At 45.6% G+C, this 19,923-nt stretch overlaps 1 protein-coding gene across 1 annotated transcript in view; it reads right to left on the bottom strand.

Annotated features, from left to right (window-relative positions):
- Nucleotides 1-14,069: 14,069 nt before the first annotated feature.
- Nucleotides 14,070-19,923, bottom strand: part of cdh13 (cadherin 13, H-cadherin (heart)) — a 276,068-nt gene continuing 270,214 nt past the window's right edge. Inside the window, exon 15 of the mRNA XM_076985430.1 lies at nucleotides 14,070-14,280. Within this exon, the coding sequence (XP_076841545.1) occupies nucleotides 14,273-14,280 (8 nt within the window). The 3' untranslated portion in view covers nucleotides 14,070-14,272. The remainder of the gene's footprint in view (nucleotides 14,281-19,923) is intronic.

The following is a 19,923-nucleotide window of genomic DNA, read 5'->3' as shown; positions in this document are numbered from 1 at the left end:
CTCATTGCTGGATCTGCTCACTCGACTGCACTCTGAACGAGTGAATTAAAAATGCTAATCTCCTCATCTCTGTTTGCCCAGGCAAGCGTGTAAACAACATGGGCAGCGGAACATATGCGGGGGGGGGGGGGTGAGTGGGTGTGTGGGTGAACGTGTCAGTGGGTGAACGTGTCAGTGGGTGAGCAGGTGAGTGAGTGAACGTATCAGTAGGGTGAACGTGTCAGTTGGTAAACGTGTCAGTGGGTGTGTGGGTGAATGTGTCAGTGGGTGAGCGGGTGAGTGGGTGAGCGGGTGAACATGTCAGTGGGTGAACGTGTCAGTGGGTGTGTGGGTGAACATGTCAGTGGGTGAACGTGTCAGTGGGTAAATGTGTGAATGGCTGAGTGGGTGAGCGTGTGAACCTGTCAGCAGGTGAGTGGGTGAACGTGTCAGCAGGTAAACGTGTGAGTAGCTGAACGTGTCCTCCACGGGTGAATGGAGGGCCAGTGTTAATGCAGTGTAGCACGTCTGACACACGTGGATGAGGTTAGTATGTTAGTACAGTGTGCTAGTACAGAAAACAAAATTACCATTGAAATGTTAGTCTAGGCTTAAAATAAAACCAGGTGTGGTTAGTGTGGTACGAGAGAACAGTATGCAGTGCAGTATGGAAGAGCAGTATAGTAGTGCAGTATGGTAGTGTGGCAATAAAATATGGTAGTGTGGTAGTACAGTATGGTAGTGTGGTAGAAGAGTATGGTAATAGAGCAGTAAAACAGTATGCTACTACATTTACATTTACATTTACATTTATGGCATTTAGCAGACGCTCTTATCCAGAGCGACTTACAAAAGTGCTACTACAGTATGGTAGTGTGGTAGAACAGTATGCTAGTACAGTATGGTAGTGTGGTAGAACAGTAAGTTAGTACAGTATGGTAGTGTGGTAGAACAGTAAGCTAGTAAAGTATGGTAATGTAGTAGAACGGTATGCTAGTACAGTATGGTAGTGTGGTAGAACAGTATGCTAGTACAGTATGGTAGTGTGGTAGAATAGTATGGTACTAGAGTAGAACAGTATAACAGTATGCTAGTACAGTATGGTAGTGTGGTAGAACAGTATGCTAGTACAGTATGGTAGTGTGGTAGGACAGTATGCTAATACAGTATGATTGTGTGGTAGATCAGTAAGCTAGTACAGTATGGTAGTGTGGCAGAACAGTATGCTAGTACAGTATGATAGTGTGGTAGAACAGTATGCTCAGTACAGTATGGTAGTGTGGTAGAACAGTATGCTAGTACAGTATGATAGTGTGGTAGAACAGTAAGCTAGTAGCTACAGTATGGTAGTGTGGTAGAACAGTATGCTAGTACAGTATGGTAGTGTGGTAGAACAGTAAGCTAGTAGCTACAGTATGGTAGTGTGGTAGAACAGTATGCTAGTACAGTATGGTAGTGTGGTAGGACAGTATACAAATACAGTATGATTGTGTGGTAGATCAGTAAGCTAGTACAGTATGGTAGTGTGGCAGAACAGTATGCTAGTACAGTATGATAGTGTGGTAGAACAGTATGCTCAGTACAGTATGGTAGTGTGGTAGAAGAGTAAGCTAGTACAGTATGGTAGTGTGGTAGAACAGTATGCTAGTACAGTATGATAGTGTGGTAGAACAGTAAGCTAGTAGCTACAGTATGGTAGTGTGGTAGAACAGTATGCTAGTACAGTATGGTAGTGTGGTAGAACAGTAAGCTAGTACAGTATGGTAGTGTGGTAGAACAGTAAGCTAGTAGCTACAGTATGGTAGTGTGGTAGAACAGTATGCTAGTACAGTATGGTAGTGTGGTAGAACAGTATGGTAGTACAGTATGGTAGTGTGGTAGAAGAGTATGCTAGTACAGTAAGGTAGTGTGGTAGAATAGTAAGCTAGTACAGTATGGTAGTGTGGTAGAACAGTAAGCTAGTAGCTACAGTATGGTAGTGTGGTAGAACAGTATGCTAGTACAGTATGGTAGTGTGGTAGTACAGTATGCTAGTACAGTATGGTAGTGTGGTAGAACAGTATGCTAGTACAGTATGGTAGTGTGGTATAATAGAGCAGTCTATATGGTAGTGTAGTAATGTTGTATGATGGTGGTAGTGACTTGAATATTATGAAGAACATTATGAAAGAATAGCTGGTTTCTCACACCTAGATTAAGTTTAAGCTTACACTATACTACACAATAATTTCCAAAGGGTATTGGCCCTGCATTTTAGTTTATTTTAGTTCATTTGTAACCAAGGAATAATTTATACCCTGGAAACCAGCCCAGGAGTGTCAACACAGCTGTGTGCTGTAGAGTAACACAGCTTTATACTGTAGAGTAACGCAGCTCTGTACTGTAGAGTGACATCTATTTACTTTCTACTTTCTACTTTCTTAACCATGAACTGGATGCTTCAAAATCAGCGCATTTAGAAACAAAAGTGCAGTCTGAATAATGGGGTGATCAAAAAGAGAGAGAGAGAGAGAGAGAGATGAGAGAGAGAGAGAGAGAGAGAGAGAGAGAGAGAGAGAGAGAGAGAGAGGGAGATGAGAGAGAGAGAGAAGAGAGAAGGTGAGAGAGAGAGAAGAGAGAAGGGGAGAGAGAGGAGAGAAGGGGAGAGAGAGAGGGAGAGAGAGAGGGAGAGAGAGAGAGAGTTCAAGGCAGACCTACAAAATAGAGAGAAAGTAAAAGACAGGAAAGGAGAAAGATCAATAGAGAGATTTTTCTATTTAAAGATCAAACAGCTAAAGGCCTGTTAATACTACCATTAATTGGGAAGGTGGGATTTTGAGACAGCCATCAGCTGACGGTGTGTTCCAGTGGATACCATGATTAGACCACACACACACCATCGGGGTAATGGGGGGGTGGAGACATTTCAGTGAAAGTGCAGAACAAGTGAAGCTGAGGTGGAGCTGCTTCACATCACTCCCCTCTCCCCCTCTCCCCCCTTTCACCCCCCTCCCTCCACTCTCTCTCCCCCCTCTCCCCCCCTTTCACCCCCCTCCCTCCACTCTCTCTCCCTCCCCTCCCCCCTTTCACCCCCTCCCTCCACTCTCTCTCCCCCTCTCCCCCCTTTCACCCCCTCCCTCCACTCTCTCTCCCCCTCTCCCCCCTTTCACCCCCTCCCTCCACTCTCTCTCCCCCTCTCCCCCCTTTCACCCCCTCCCTCCACTCTCTCTCCCCCTCTCCCCCCTTTCACCCCCTCCCTCCACTCTCTCTCCCCCTCTCCCCCCTTTCACCCCCTCCCTCCACTCTCTCTCCCCCTCTCCCCCCTTTCACCCCCCTCCCTCCACTCTCTCTCCCTCTCTCCCCTCTACCCCCTTCCTCCCCTCTCCCCCCTTTCACCCCCCTCCCTCCCCTCCCTCCCCCCTCCCTCCCCTCTCCCCCCTTTCTCCCCTCTCCCCCCTTTCACCCCCCTCCCTCCCCTCCCTCCCCCCTCCCTCCCCTCTCCCCCCTTTCTCCCCCCTCCCCCCTTTCTCCCCCCTCCCTCCACTCTCTCTCCCTCCCTCCTCTCTCCCCCTCTCCTCTCTTTCTCCCCCCTCCCCCTCCCTCCCCTCTCCTCTCTGTCCTCTCTCCTGTCCTGTCTGTACAGAAATACAACAGACTTTTAAGACATAAATGCTACAAACACACTGCAGACGCACACATTAACTAATGATTATTTATAATGAGTTATGGATAACTAAAGATCATTCAGAACACAATATGGAGAACAGCTGCAATATCTAAACTGAGCATTAACACATTAATGTAGGAAAGATTTACACCTGTTTTTTCTCCATCTTATCCAGCGTACAAGACAAGAACTCTGTGTGTGTGTGTGTGTGTGTGTGTGTGTGTGTGTGGTACTACACATGCCCGTGGGTGGACAGTGAACACATCAGAAGCTGTTTACGTCACCTCCACTCATTCCTACAGCCCAGCAGTCTGAATCACCTGACCGTGTGATACGTGTTTAAGCTCAGATTGGAGCCTCTGTAGGTTATTATTATTATATTAGATTATTTCCTGATGAGTGACAGCTGATGCAGAAGACTGTGTGCAGTACGGTGTTTGGGTGCTACTGACTGCTGCTGATTAATGGTCAGTATGTTTGTGTTGAAGGTATGACTGGGCAAATCTCCATAGTTTCCCCTTACCAGCTCAGTAATGAAACAGCAGAACTAAGAACTCTCAGGAGCAGCTCTGTGCTTGTAGGGGTTGCAGCAGGTGTGTGTGTGTGTGTGTGTGTGTGTGTGTGTGTGTGTGTGTGTGTGTGTGTGTGTGTGTGTGTGTGTGTGCATGAAAGTGAATGTGCGCTGGTGATGGTAACAGAGGTGTGCCACATGACGTGCTGTTGGTTTGCTGATTGGCTGGCTCTGTATTCCAGGGCAGGTTAATAATGAGACAGGCCAGGTGACCCACCTGCCATCAATAATTCACAAGTGCACGCAGCTGCGGTGTACACTCTTCCACTCTGCAGAGCAGAGCCGCACACGCCTGGGGGGGCTGGTGCAGACAGGGGTTGTGTCCACACTTGTTTGGGATGCAGTGAAGGCGGGGCCAGAGCAGTGTGACGGGCGGCTGTGAGCGACGTCCAGACCTGTAGTTGCACTCATCTAAAAAAAAAAAAAAACAAACAAACAAACAAAAAAAACCCTGGTGTTGTATCAGAGGAATCAGAGGTGTTGCCAACACCTTCTGCAGCGAGAATGGAATTGTGCACCCCATCACAATACACTAACTGAGAGGAGGATGTGCTCTTGTGTGCCTGAACTCCACTGGACACTCTGTTCTGGGATCAGCTGTCCAGCTATAAAAAGGAAACTTGAATTGCCGGTGGTGGTGCAGTGCCTCAGGGTTCCAGTTGGGGGCAGGATGTTATGAACAAGAGGAGAGAGATGGATTACAATCTCCAGACAGCAGCCCTGGGCCTGTGCTCTTACCTGACTACTGGTGAGGAACATAACACAAACATGGTACACACACAGAACAGCTCTGTGGTCCAGCACTGCTCCTCATTCAGAAGGAGCATCAACATGGCGCCTCCTCACACCTAATATTCTCTCTCACACACACACACCCCACTGAAACAAACAAACAAAAAACTATAGATGATGCCACCCACACAACAACCCAATCAAAATAACCTTAAACGGCTTAAAGGGGATCCAAAGACTTATGGAGTTCTTTACAGATGAAATCATATATAGCATGTGACTCATTAGTGGGAGATGGTGAGAACAGTGAGTCACTCGGTTGAGAAGATTGCATGTCAGTGTGGAGATGCTGCAGGAGTTTCAGGGTTTAAAATGGTCTCTCCAATAAGTAAGACCACCAAAATGACTTCCTGCTCAGAGTTATGGAGCTCTCTAACAGAACCCTGTTTGCCACAAGGAGCATAGTAAATGTTAAAAAGGGTGCTGACGCAAGGATGTTAAGTAGAAGCCAAAGTGGTTATATGTCAGAACTCATGCTGATTCGAGACATCTCTGCTTAGGGGAGCTCCGCTTGTTCTGTGTGAGAATAGCTGTGGTCTGTCACAGTTTTAAGCACCCTCACTATGCCAAAGCAAAGCAGCATCTCTGGGCCTGACTGTAGTGCCAAGTACAACTCAACACTGTAGCTCTTCTAAAACCAGCAACTGTGCTTGTGGTGCTACAGTCAAAAGGAGAGAATGTCATTATCACACAGGCTGCCAATGCTGGCACACTAGAGTGAGCTGTACCTGCTGATACCTGCTTTGGGTCCATGTTAATAAAGCTACAGCAGGATGGCGATAGGCCAGTAGAGTGAGAATGAAAGAGGAGCAAAGACAGAGAACGTTCAGGACTAAAGTTAGGGACAGGAACTGACCTGGGAAAGACAACAGGACGGGGGACAGATTGGGAGACAACAAACCAGTTAAGTATTAGCAGGATGACAAACATGTGAACGGGGATGAGCTGGACACCAGAAACAGGAACCCAGGCAGTAACCGGAACAGACACTCAAACCTGATAAAGGTTTAGCTCTGAAGCCCTGAAGTCCTGGCAAAGTGTCCATAAAACAGAAACAGGGAACAGGAGGTGCAGCCTCCAGGGTCAGCTGGGTGACCGGGGAATAACCAAACAATACAAACGCAAACTAGGGAGCATTAGACAGGAAAACTACACATGATGACTAGACAAAGACTGGGGAATAACCATACAAATGGTGAACAAATGTGAACTGGGCGAATCAAACTATAAACTCAGAAGAGAACATACAGATAAAACACAAGTATAAAACAGGAGACATGCAAATCTATTTCTCCCGTGAAACAGAGTGAAACCAAAGCAAGCAATCAACGAGACTGCGTATTTCAGAGGTAAGCATCAAACGAATCAAATGAGCGTACCCACACTGAAACAATCCTCAAACATTGACCCGTGAAGAAAAATCAGGACCACAGAAACTAAATACAGAACATAATGAATAAAACACTGAACAGCTGTAACACAAGGGGGCTGGCACGTCTAACAAGGGAAAAACCAAAATGAAGACAGCCCAAACATATAGAGGAGTGGCTAAATGGAAGATTTTTGGGAGGAAGCGGAGCCAAACGTGGAACCTGCAGCTTTCCAGACTTTTCCACATTAACAACAGAATCATTCCAAGGAGTTCAATACCACAACACTATGGCTTCAACCTGGATGGGCTGGTGGACCAACAACTGGGACAGAGGAAGAGAGGGAGCAAGAGACCATGAGAGGAAGACACATGAGCCCCTTGTCCATACAGAGTTAAACCTGAGATGTATTCCACTGTATCTGACTTCTGATCATTTATAACTCCACCCGCTAATGTATGGAATGGGAATTAAAGATGGAGAAAATGACCAGCAGGGGAAATGAAAGAACTTATGTAGTTATAGTTTAGTTTAGTTACTTATTTAGTTTAGCATTTGGTAATTAATGTGCCCCCTTAGATAACAGATCCAGGGGTTCATAGACGAAGGGTTTTATGGTAAACTGGGTCGCTGGTGCTGTCATCCTGTCACTGCACGTGGTCACTCAAGTTAGTTGACGGTGTAGTGGATGGATGCCAATGTCTCAGAATGCTCCCAAGTCTGTGTTACCTTCTGCCCTTTTAGCTAGGCTGTAATATTTTAATGCCAGAGTTGTTGCCACACTCCAGAAATATTCCAGAAATATATAATCCCATACAGAACTAATTGTCCCTCTTTTCTTTTTCCAAATGGCTGCCCTCCTACCCGAGAAATACTGAGGAGAGACGAGCCTTTCCTGCTATCCACACTGGGCCAGCCGCCTCCTGCCTAACCAGCTATGGACGAAGCATCAACCTACTGCCCTGGTCCCTATCACCCCCCCCGAATACTCCCCTACCATGACTGTATCTCCATGGCCCTGAACTACTATTACTGACAACCAAGAAGTCTAGGACTAGAGACAAATCATTTTTGTTTATTATTGTTGTCATGGTGACGGAAGAGGATGGGTGCCCCCCCCCCCAAGTCTTGGTTCCTCTCAAGGTTTCTTCTCATGCTCTTAAGGAGTTTTTCTTTGCCACCGTCACCTTTGGGTTGCTCACAGCTTGGACCCAGCTGCTTTGTGACAACAACTGTAAATGCTATAAATACATTTTGATTTGATCAAATTTGATTTGATTTGAAGAGGGAGAAGGAAATAGAGGCATACACAAATCTAGTCAGGGTTGCTCACTATGAAGGCAGTTTCAGGAGAACATGTTCTAGTGTCAGGAGAACATGTTCTGGTAACAGGTTTTACAACCGGTGATGTAACTCAGAAGATTTGTGGGCATCGGTTTCATCATGTGACCTATAAAAGAGAGTGGGACGGTCCCGAAGTGGGATGGAGGGAACGCTCTGGGCTTTTAGAAGATCAGCAAGAGAGGACCAGAGGGGGAACTTCCTCACTACATCACTCAGGAGGCAGTGGAGTAGTGGAGTAGTGGAGTAGTGGAGTAGTGTCTGTGTCCTCACTGGGCAACAGCACCATGGGGAAGATTACAGAAGCATATACATGTTGTTAAACTTTGCTTGGAGATTTTGTTCTAATCACGTTACTGTCAATTATGCAAATGTACCCCCTGCTCCTTCCTGCTCAACATCCCATGCTCCACCACATCCATACTCCACACCTCCAGCATGTCACATCATACTCCACACCTCCAGCATGTCACATCATACTCCACACCTCCAGCATGTCACATCATACTCCACACCTCCAGCATGTCACATCATACTCCACACCTCGCAATGGGACAGACTGCTCAAGTGTGTGGATCTCACTTGGAATGTTTACATGCAGAAAACCTACGTATATGCCCCAAATGCAGTAACCAGATAAATGCATGCATGTGAATCTACAAAAATCCAAACCAGGTTCTATACTTGTGAGGAGATTTATTTTGTAAAATGTACTGTAACAACAAATCCCTCCCCAAAGTTCTGTCAGCATGTTACATGGTTGACATCACTGCCTACTTTGTACTTGTAAATGACTTATTTTTAAATACTGCAGACTCTTTCAAATGTACCCTTCATGTAGTTTAACAAGTTGAGGGGAAATATGGGAGAGTAACAGTGATATACAGGATCTGAGCTAATGCAGAGAAGATAAAGGCCCCCCGACTCTCCCATTCAACAGGGTTACACAGCCAACATTTCCCCTCAACATATCACTACAGACAAAACTGCTTTTCATTCAACTGATATTCTATTCATCTTGAGCCAGACTAGAATACCATTTTTACTAAGGTGTTTATATGAAGGTTTTCTATTGTGATCAAACTCTGAATCCAGTTACTAAAAAAACAAAATCATCAGCCTGCATGAAAACATCAGAGAGGTGGAGAAAGAAGCGTCACATGACCTTTACATCAGACCTGTGTACATCAGGGTGCAGACATGGTCAGCACAACACAGAACAACACATAGTTGGACTTGAACACTCGCGGGTCACCCGGGTGACTCATCATACGGTTCCCTCACCACATCCACACCCACCACCATAAACTGGGGACACAAGTAAACTTTGCTCCATGGATTTGTGTTTAGGCCCAGATTTCCATGGCAGTGACTCATCAGACCAGACAAATATCCAGGCAACCAGAGAGCCTCCTTCTAGACAACAAGACATGCTTCCACACAACTTATTCTCTTCCTTTTAATAGCTCTTAGTCTGTGTGCATTTTTAGAGCAAGGATATTTCATCTAGAACTGTATTGCATTTTATTGTCTTGTAAGTATTTGTGAACTCCTTTTTAAAATACTTTGATAGTTGTTCAAGAAAGTACTATATAAAGATTTAATGTGGTGTTTGATGTGATGATTTCATGTGTTGTAGGTGTTTTGCTCCCCGTGGTTGTAAAGAGGTTATTTGTAAAAATGTTATTTACTGTAGCTACGCTGACAGCTGGGGCCACTCAGCCCTCTGTCCACATGGTGCACTCATTGACAGACGTGACACACTCTGAATAGGGTCGGGGTTTGTCAAACCATTATGTGTAAACCCTATAGACTGCAATATTCAAACCAGCCCATCTGGCACAAACAACCACACCATATTCAAATTCACTGAACTCAGTTCTTCCACTTCCTAAAACAAGATTATATTCATTAAGCTGCTGCAACTTAATTGGCTGATTAGATAATCACATGACTAAACACAGATGTTCCTAATAACGAATTTGGTGAGTAGGTTCATGGAATTAATCCCAAAACCCGTTGAATAACACAGTTTATTAGAAGAAAAATTATGCATGTGGAGGTCTTCCATCAGCTGTGCCAGTATTTCCTAAACTGGACTTTAAGCAGACAGAAGGCATTATTCAGACTCTTGTGTGTGGCCTGGTTTGTGATGCATTCGCTACAGTGTGTTCTGTGTGGAGGAAGAGAACCTAGGCCAGATGTCAAATGTCACCTTTGTCATATATACATGAGTACAATACAGTCCAGTTCTTTGAACACATCCCAGATTCTGTCCTGGCCCTGCTGCCAGGAAGGTCCGGTCTGGACTCAAGAGATCCACAGTGGTACAGCTGGGATTCAAGCCCACTGATACCCTAATGTCCTGGTGTCCAATCTCTGTAAAAAGCCATTCCTCTTAATTCATGCCAATCAGGCTAGCAGACCCCTGATACACTTAGAAGTTCTTTGAAGAGTAAGAATGAGAGAGTTAGAGTAAGAACATCCTCATTTTCTCTCAAAATTAAAACCTTTAGCTATTCCTTTATTTGATTAGACATCTGACTCAGTAATTATCCTGCAGTGATTCTGGACATGCTTGGATCAGTGTAGAGAAAGTAGACAGTGGTCAGGCAACGTGAAGAGAGAATGCAAATTAATGTAGAATTAGTGAGAAAAAATACTGAGAAAAAAATACTGATAAACCCTCTTGGAGTGTAGTAGTTATTGGTGTGTATTAGTGGGAAAAAAAAACATTTAAGAAATTGTTTTTGACTGCCAATGTACATTTCTCACAGATAACACCAGGATTTAAAGACAGAGGCGTTCAGCTTAAGAACCTTGAAGTCCTGGTACTGTTTCTGACTCGGCTTTTATCTTAGACTTATTTGGCCAGCCAGTTACATTTATTGTTTGTGTCGATTCCTGTGATTACAAATTCCAGGATTGATTCTGATTCAGACTTCCTTGTTCAGAATTGAATACCTCAGCTCTAAACTCATTCACAAATTGTTCACAAGGAATGCAAAACATCACTAATAATTTAAAAACATATCATTAACACAGAACAGAACTGAGGTTCCACACAGTGACCGTAGGTAAATCTTGTAAGTGCAACCAGAGGTGAATCTTGCACATTTGAGTGGTTCTGCACATTTGAGAGGAGGTGAATCTCCTGGAAGGTTTTTCAATTGGTGTTCAGAGCAGATTGGGACATAAATGTTTCATAAAGATGTCACTAATGCAACACGTGCTGATCAGACCCAACTCCATGCTCCAATTACATTTCATTACTCACTCCCCTAATGGCACACCGGGATCATGTATTGATTTGCAGCCTGATTGCCATGAAGTCACTCTTGTACTTCCATAAGAGTGGAGAGAGTTGTTTCCGTGAAGACCTGGAGACTGTAGCTCGGCAGCCAAAAAAAGCCCCCCAGCTTTACAATGTCCATAGTGGGATTAAGAATTGATGCGGTGCAAAGTGAGTGGGAATTCAAAATGACACTACAGCCAGTGAAAGGAGGGGCAATGAAAGATGAAGGGTTTGTGGGGACACTATTATTCTAGAACACTCACTGTTCTAGAACTCCGTTTTAGCACTCCCCCTATTCTAGAACTCCCTCTGTTTTTGCACTCCCCCTATTTTAGAACACTCCCTTTTCTAGAACTCCCTGTTTCAGTACTCCCCCTGTTCTAGAATACTCCTGAGTCTATTCTTATTCTCTTCCTATTCTTGGACTGTTCTCATACTTCTTATTCTCAGCATTCTTCGAAACGCTCAAGTGTGGTGGTGCTGTGTGTTGGGAGTGTACACACATCACATAGCAAGAGTACGACAAAACTAGTCTGAGAAAAATCCTGCAAGAATGAAGCAGTCAATAAACATTTGCTTTGGGTCACTATGGTAACCTTTGGTTCCAGGCTTGTCGGAAACAGACACCTCCATTTTACCTGACCAGAATGAAGACTTCCTCAGTTCTTATTGGTCAGCGATGGATGATGCGTTGAGCTCTTTCAAACTTCCTCAGGTCTGACTGGTCAGCAATGGATTATGTCAGCAATGGAGCTCCTTCAAGGTGCTACATGCAGAGCTTATCAATGCAACTGTGCAGTTTAGCACCACAGAGCGTGATGTCGTCTGGTGGAGAGTGCCAGAGTGTGTTCCTCCACAGACAGGCACATAAAGAAGCACTTTTGGGAGCGTTTGGAATGAATGATCTCTTTTCCCGCCTGTCCCCAGCGTGACAGCTCTGGGAGACATCAGGCACTCGCCTGTTCAAACGTATGCACACTGGATCAAACGCTAAACCCACCAGACAGCACGAACCTTCGATCCAGTATGACAAATATCTTTTCTAAGCCATAATCTGCATTCTAAAGACTCAAAAAGATTTTTATGTGCGTTCTGTCTGAGGTCTCCACACTGGAGTCTCTGAGTTGTCCTGCTGTTGGAGTTATATCTGTGGGCAACATACCTGCTTTGTCCAAAGTGGTTAGACTTGTTAGACAAAAAGGATCTCTGAGTGCAGGTGCAGACCAGTGCCCCCAACAGAGCAGCTGTTCAGTGGGGCTGTGGTGGCTCCCATTGGGGGGGGGGGATTTCAACTCCAATCTGGTTCCTCACCATGAGACTCCTTTGGTCTCCTGGCTTTACACTGGGAGAGGAAACTTCATGCTGTTTGTTCACAAAGGAGGTGCATATTGTGTGGAGATTCTGGGATTTACAACATAAAGACCCAAAGATTAAATTGGTGGGAAGTACAGTAACGGCTTTATTAAATTAGTGCAAAAGACAGACATGACTTCATAACATCGGTGGTTGTTTTGCTTTATCAGGACTGCAGGATTTACAGGCTCTTCCACACAAACCTTCACAAACATGTTTTCTTTTTTCATCCTTTTCTCATAAGCACAGAAAACCAAACCACTGGACCGACAGGCTCCAGGCCTCTCTGTGGGGCTCGACGGGAGAAGGAGACTTGTTGCTAATCCATTAAAGCACAGACCAGACAGACCTGCCTGCACAGACCAGACAGTCCTACCGGGTTGCAAAACAGTGTAACTCCAGATTTAGCCACAAATTCTCAGATAACAAAACAAAAATAAAAACTGGAGAAAGTACATGGAAAAGAAATGGACAGCAGTAGAAACAAAATTCTAATTTTGCAAAAAAGATACAAGTTTCATAGTTTTATTCATGAGGGGTAGTTGAAGAGTCTGCAGTCAATGACATAAGTTAATAAATTTGTACAATGGTAAAAAATAAAAATATATATAATGTACTTTCCCCACCATTTAACACCGTTACTATAAAGATAGAATCCACTCCATAACAACTAATGCAATAAAAACCAAAACAAAAAAATAAAGACTCCAGAGATTTGACTTTAAACATTGAAGGCTTTTGGCTACCACCTTGCCCTAAGAAACCACAGTTGCTGTAGACCACCCAGACCTACACCCCACCATACATTAGTAAACAAAGCAGTCTTTAACCAAGACAATACAACACACAGGAGAGTCCAACCGCTTCCCCCGTTCAGAGCTTCTTTATCCAGTGAGAGTTCATTTAGCAGGTGGTGACATCCAGGACAGTGTCTGGAGGAATGGGGAGTGAGTGAGAGAGAGAGAGAGAGAGATGATCAAGGTGAATGTCAGTATAGGAAAGAAGAGGGAGAGAGAACAGAGAGGGACTGGAGCCAGGGCTGTGGTGTGAGGGTGAGTAGGGGTGTGAGTGTTGGGTGTGGGGGTGAGTGTGTTGTGAGTGGGTGAGTGGGGTGTGAGTGTGTTGTGTGTGTGGGGTGAGTGGGGAGTAAGTGTGGGGTGCGGGGTGAGTGTGGGGGTGAGTGTGGTGTGAGTGTGGGGGTGAGTGTTTTGTGTGTGTGTGGGGTGTGGGGGGGAGCAAGTGTGGGTGCGGTGTGGGGGTGAGTGTGGTGTGGGGGTGAGTGGGGTGTGGGGGTGAGTGGGAGGTGGGGGTGAGTGGTGAGTGGGGGTGAGTGGTGTGTGGGAGGTGGGGGTGAGTGGGGTGTGGGGGTGAGTGGTGTGTGGGAGGTGGGGGTGAGTGGGGTGTGGGGGTGAGTGGTGTGTGGGAGGTGGGGGTGAGTGGGGTGTGGGGGTGAGTGGTGTGTGGGAGGTGGGGGTGAGTGGGGTGTGGGGGTGAGTGGTGTGTGGGAGGTGGGGGTGAGTGGGGTGTGGGGGTGAGTGGTGTGTGGGAGGTGGGGGTGAGTGGGGTGTGGGGGTGAGTGGTGTGTGGGAGGTGGGGGGTGAGTGGGGTGTGGGGGTGAGTGGTGTGTGGAAGGTGGGGGTGAGTGGTGTGTGGGAGGTGGGGGTGAGTGGGGTGTGGGGGTGAGTGGTGTGTGGGAGGTGGGGGTGAGTGGGGTGTGGGGGTGAGTGGTGAGTGGGGTGTGGGGGTGAGTGGTGTGTGGGAGGTGGGGGTGAGTGGGGTGTGGGGGTGAGTGGTGTGTGGGAGGTGGGGTATGGGAGTGAGATGATTAACTTGGTCCTCTTCTGTTGCCTCAGTCTTGGTATGATGGGGATGGATTGGTAGATATTCTTCAGCGTCGCAAGAGGACCACAGATACGTTCAGTCATTTACAGGCCTGAAAAAGGAGAAGAGAGATGTGGTGAGTGGACAGAGAAGGAACTCAAACTGGCGTAAAGCCACTCTGCAAATGGCAGCATATTAATGTCAGCTCAAAACCAGTATTCAAATCCTCTCAAATAAAAACTTTCAGTTTTCCATCTCTGATGCTAAAGCTATACATCCAGCTCCAAGACCTTTATTTATTTATTGTGCCATTACTGAGAAGACACGGCTTGTACAAGCGGTAGCTTCTGTGTGAAAATCTGGTATTTTTATTGTACTTCGTACAGTGTGTATAGAAGTGATGCTTACAAATGAATTATGTACAGAGTGTTAAATAATGTCTTATGGGTGTAACCTATCAAACGTGTGCTTAAGATGAAAGCACCACACATATGACAGTAGGTTTGGAATAGAAGGGAGAATTAAAGCTCAAAGTCAAACTTACATATATATTACTGATAATAAAAGCAACAAATACATTTGTACACTGGCTTTAGACACAGAGTATCACTGAGTATCTGCTCCAGTGTCTCCAGTATGTCTCCAGTATGTCTCCAGTATGTCTCCAGTATGTCTCCAGTTTCTCCAGTATCTCTCTGTGTCTCCATTACTCCATTATTTCTCGCCTTCTCTTTAAAGGTTTTTCTTTCTTCTTCCTTTGGGCTGAACCCACAAAATACGATTAGGGAGACGTTTTGAAAAATGCAAGCTGTAATTCTGTGAGACATTCAGAAATGAATTGTCCTGTAGGCCTCGGAAATTCTGGGGCGATCGAAGTGTGCTCGATCCAATGTAGGCAATATTGAATCGGAAGAACTATTGATTTCCCACATTTATTTATTTATTTGTTTGTTTTATTTTTTCAAATGCCCATTTTAGTATTTTTTGGCGAGTTTGAAATGTAAATGAAAAAAGAACAAGCAAGGGAAATTCTCGTCTTTACAAAACACACACACACACACACACACACACACACACACACACACACACACACACACACACACACACACACACACACACACACACACACACACACACACAACACATAGAACACACACTTACAAACACACACATTCACGTCACCGTTCAGACTTCCCACTGTGCTAGCTCTCCCCCTGCCTGTGTTGTGAAAGCAGACCCTGACCTCCTCAGCTCCACGGCTGTCCTTCACACAACAGCCCCTCCTCCACATCACACACCCTGCACTGGATTCTTCTGCCAAAACCGCAAAAGCCTTTCAAGACATCCAAGCAGATTACTGTCTTATACAGATCATACACAACACTTTCAGAGAACTAACTGTAAAAAAAAAAAAAAAACCCTCTATAATTCCCCCAAGTTTCAGTCTGGAATTAATTAAAGAAAAAAACTCTGCATAGCGCTCCGTGTGTGTCACATCAGAACAAAGGGATTAAAAAAGGAAACTGCTACATCTTGGATGATGGCCCCGCCCCCTCCTACAGCCACGCTCTCTGCAGCCTGAGTGCATTACAGCCATAAAAGCTGCGGGCTTGACAGGAAAGAGGATTTAAACTGCAGCGGAGGAGCCAGCGGCTGACGGACAGAGTTCCGGCCTTCACACCCTGTTTGTGGGCTAATTACACTAAAGCCCCAGTCCCCACCACCCCAACCCAAGAATATTTTATCCGATAAAAATGGGGATTTAAAGAGTTCGCTCCGGACCTTCAGGCAACACTCCCGTCTTCCACACTTGGCCTGCTGTCTCACTGAGTTTCCCTGATGTCTCCCTAATGTCTCACTGATGTCTCCCTAATGTCTCACTGAGTCTTCCTGGTGTCTCCCTAATGTCTCACTGATGTCTCCCTAATGTCTCCCTAATATCTCACTGATGTCTCCCTGACATCTCCCTAATGTCTCACTGATGTCTCACTGTTATCTCATTCTTCTAGGAAGAAGAACCTAGGTACTTGTTTTTGCTCCACAGGCACAAAGACAATAAGAAAAGCAAAGTGCCATAAGTCAAGGAAAAGACTGTCACGTCGAGCTCCTTGAATCGTAACACAGACAAATGAAGCCAAACTGGTTCTGCATTTTAAGTGATTTAAAATTATTACATTGATGCGTATGTCAAAAGAGGAAGAGCCTGTCCAATTATTTACTTTGCACACTATCAATGACTACATCATTAACACAATACAATAAGCAACAGTAAAATCAGAAAAACACAGTTACCTCCAGCAGATACATGAATGCTGCTCCACCAGGGGTTACTTGCTGTTTTATTTATTTACATATTTACTTTCTGCCAATTGCATGACACATGGAGCTGCTGCTCTTTATTATGCTTTACAGGGAATCCCTCTCTGCTTTAGCAAGATAATGAACCCCGACGGGTCGTCTTTGTCAGCGCAATTCAGAAGACGCCCAATAGGGGGCACTGTGGCCATCTCAACTTTGTGTAAAATCCACATTCAGCATCTATAGGCTTGCGTTCTGGCAGGTAAGCACAAGCTTGCTGGTGTGCTGTGGTGTGAGGCACTGCCTGCCTGTGGAATATGACCCTGTTTACATGTGCTGAATGCTGAATGCACACGCTGCCCACATGCCTGAGAGGTCAGAGTCCTGCCTACTGAAACCCTTCATGACTCTTACTGTACCCACGGCTTAGAGTATCAGGTAGAGGAGATCACAGCTACAGGCAGTGTAATCTAAAGGGGTCGCTGTTGGGAGTTGGTGGTGCTGTGTGTGTGTGTGTGTGTGTGTTTATGTGTGTGTGTGTGTAGATCAGGATTAACATGTGAACACATGTCATTTGTGTGTGAGCTCCGTCTGGACCCTCACACAGCCCTTAAGGACCTCATACACCCTGTAAGGACCACCATGTATTATTTATGGTATCCAAAGTAAGCAAAAGCATGGAAATGCTTTATCTCTCAGAGGTGCAGGAAGAAGAGAAAGTATTGATTTTCTTTCTCTCTACTGTGGTCACACACACACACACACACACACACACACACACACACACACACACACACACACACACACACACACACACACACTCAAATTTAGAATGAAATGGCTCCTGATGGAGATGGATGGAGGTGAATCTTTGGTCAGGACAGTTAAATACACCCAATATTCATATTATATATATATAAAACTACACACACACACACACACACACACACACACACACACACACACACACACACACACACACACACACACACACACACACACACACACACACACAAACACACAGGTTTACTAGGCTATTTGAGAAAACTAAATATCTCAAACCCTGTGCTGATCTGTTACTGCTGAGACGGTGATAGCGGTGGTGGTGTGTGGAGCGGTGCTTTAAGGCGGTGCGGGTCAATTCCCTGGACCTGCTCCTCACCCTTCAGTTGGTGGGGGAGCACCAGCACCTTCACACTGCCTGCGCTGTCAGCACGAAGCTGCTCCGTGACTTCACTACATTTGGCCAATTGTGAAAGAAACTCAGAAACCGCATCTGTGCTGCTCCTGAAACCGCTGGTCTGGAGTTCACTACAAGCTCTGGTGTGCTCCACCGAGGGTGGGAGCCTTGTGCACCCCACTCCTGTGGTGTGAAGAGCTGGTCTTCATGGTTTCAGTGTTTGCATCTAAGGGCAATAATGAAAGCACTAAGTGTCCAACATTTTACAAACCTGTACACAGAAATGTGACCTAAGGAACTGCACTATCGATCCATGGTTGGGATTGAATTCTGCTGTGTGAAAGCAAACCAGTGATAATGAGATCTTCCTCACACAGGCCCACGAGCGGTCCTGGGTGTGGACTCAAGACCCGGGACAAGTCTGAACACAGCCTACGACGCATGGTTCTGTGTAACATACGTGGTCCTGTGTAACATACGTGGTTCTATGTAACTTATGTGGTCCTGTATAACATACATGGTTCTGTGTAACATACGTGGTTCTGTGTAACATACGTGGTTCTGTGTAACATACATGGTTCTATGTAACATACATGGCCCTGTGTAACATACATGGTTCTGTGTAACATATGTGGTTCTGTAGAACATACAGGGTCCTGTAGAACATACATGGTTCTGTGTAACATACATGGTTCTGTAGAACATACATGGTTCTGTAGAACATACATGATTCTGTAGAACATACATGGCTCTGACTTACACGCATGGATACACACACACACACACACACACACACACACACACACACACACACACACACACACACACACACACACACACACCAATCACTGTCAAACTGACAGACAGTGGCATTGGGGCACATTACAGTAAATGTTCTGGTCTTCAGAATGGACTTTAGAATGTGCTGCACTGCCATACAGAACTCAGGTTCTCATCTGGGGAGAACTGGACCCAGCCAGGATGTGGTGGACAGCTGTCTGTCAGAACAGAGACATTTACCCGGACCAAAAAACCCAGACCACCAGCTCACAGCCAACCCCACAACCAATCAGCTAATCCCACAATTAATCCAACAGTTAAACCCACAGTCAATTCAAAAGTTAATCCCACAACCCCTCCCATAACCACTCCCACAACCAATCCCATAACCCCTCCCACAACCAATCCCATAACCCCTCCCACAACCATTCCCATAACCCCTCCCACATTCAATCCCACAGTCATGGTTAGTGGTGTTGCTGACCTCTCACACACTGAGAGATGTTTGAAGTGCTGAAATGCTGTCAGTGAAGATATGGAGTGATAAAATAGCAACATAATCTGTGTGAGAGGCCGAGAGAAGGAGAGAAGGAGAGACAGAGAGAAGGAGAGGCGGGTGGGGAGATGAGATTGAAGCTAAAGTGCAGGAGAGGAGCACTGACTGGAGAGACAATGATGAGACAGTGACGAGACAGAAATACAGCTGCAAAACAACTGGATACAATGAGAGAAATAGTGGATGTTGAGAGACAGAAATAATGAGAATGAGAGAACACATCAGAATGAGTGAGAGATGGAGAGATAGAGGGAGAGAGAGAAAAGGAGAGAGAGTGATAGAGAGACAGAAAGAGAGAGAGAGAGAGAGAGAGAGAGAGAGAGAGAGAGAGAGAGAGAGAGAGAGAGAGAGAGAGAGAGATGGGGGGTGTGTAAGCCTGCAGGCATGTTTGGCACAGGCCGCTTAATGGTTCCATTGTGCCATGAATTACAGATGATCCCCCTGCTCCACACATCAGGCCTAGAGCACAGAACACACACACACACACACACACACACACACACACACACCACACACACACACACACACACACACACACACACACAGAACACACACGCACACAAACAACAACCAAAAGTATCAACTGATCATTCAGAGGGGTCTGAAAATCTCAGAGAATTCTTTTTCTCTAAACAAACAGCTCCATTACGGTCACCTGCTCTCTGCAGGAGTAAATTATTCATGCTATTGCCAATGGTATAAATGAGATATACTGCCTATGTCATGAGACAGTCGCCATGGAGTGGGTGTGGAGAGGGATGTGAGACACACACACACACACACACACACACACACACACACACACACACACACACACACACACACACACACACACACAGAGGGAGAGATCGATAGAATAAAGTCTGGTAATAGCAGAATCCTAAATCCTGTTGTAAGATGCTAGAGGTTTTATGGGTGCACATCACATGCGCATATCCCTA

Source organism: Brachyhypopomus gauderio, chromosome 2 (genome assembly GCF_052324685.1).
Source record: "Brachyhypopomus gauderio isolate BG-103 chromosome 2, BGAUD_0.2, whole genome shotgun sequence".
Lineage (NCBI taxonomy): Eukaryota > Metazoa > Chordata > Actinopteri > Gymnotiformes > Hypopomidae > Brachyhypopomus > Brachyhypopomus gauderio.
Note: the sequence above shows the minus strand (reverse complement) of the source record. Positions and strands in the feature narration are given on the sequence as shown.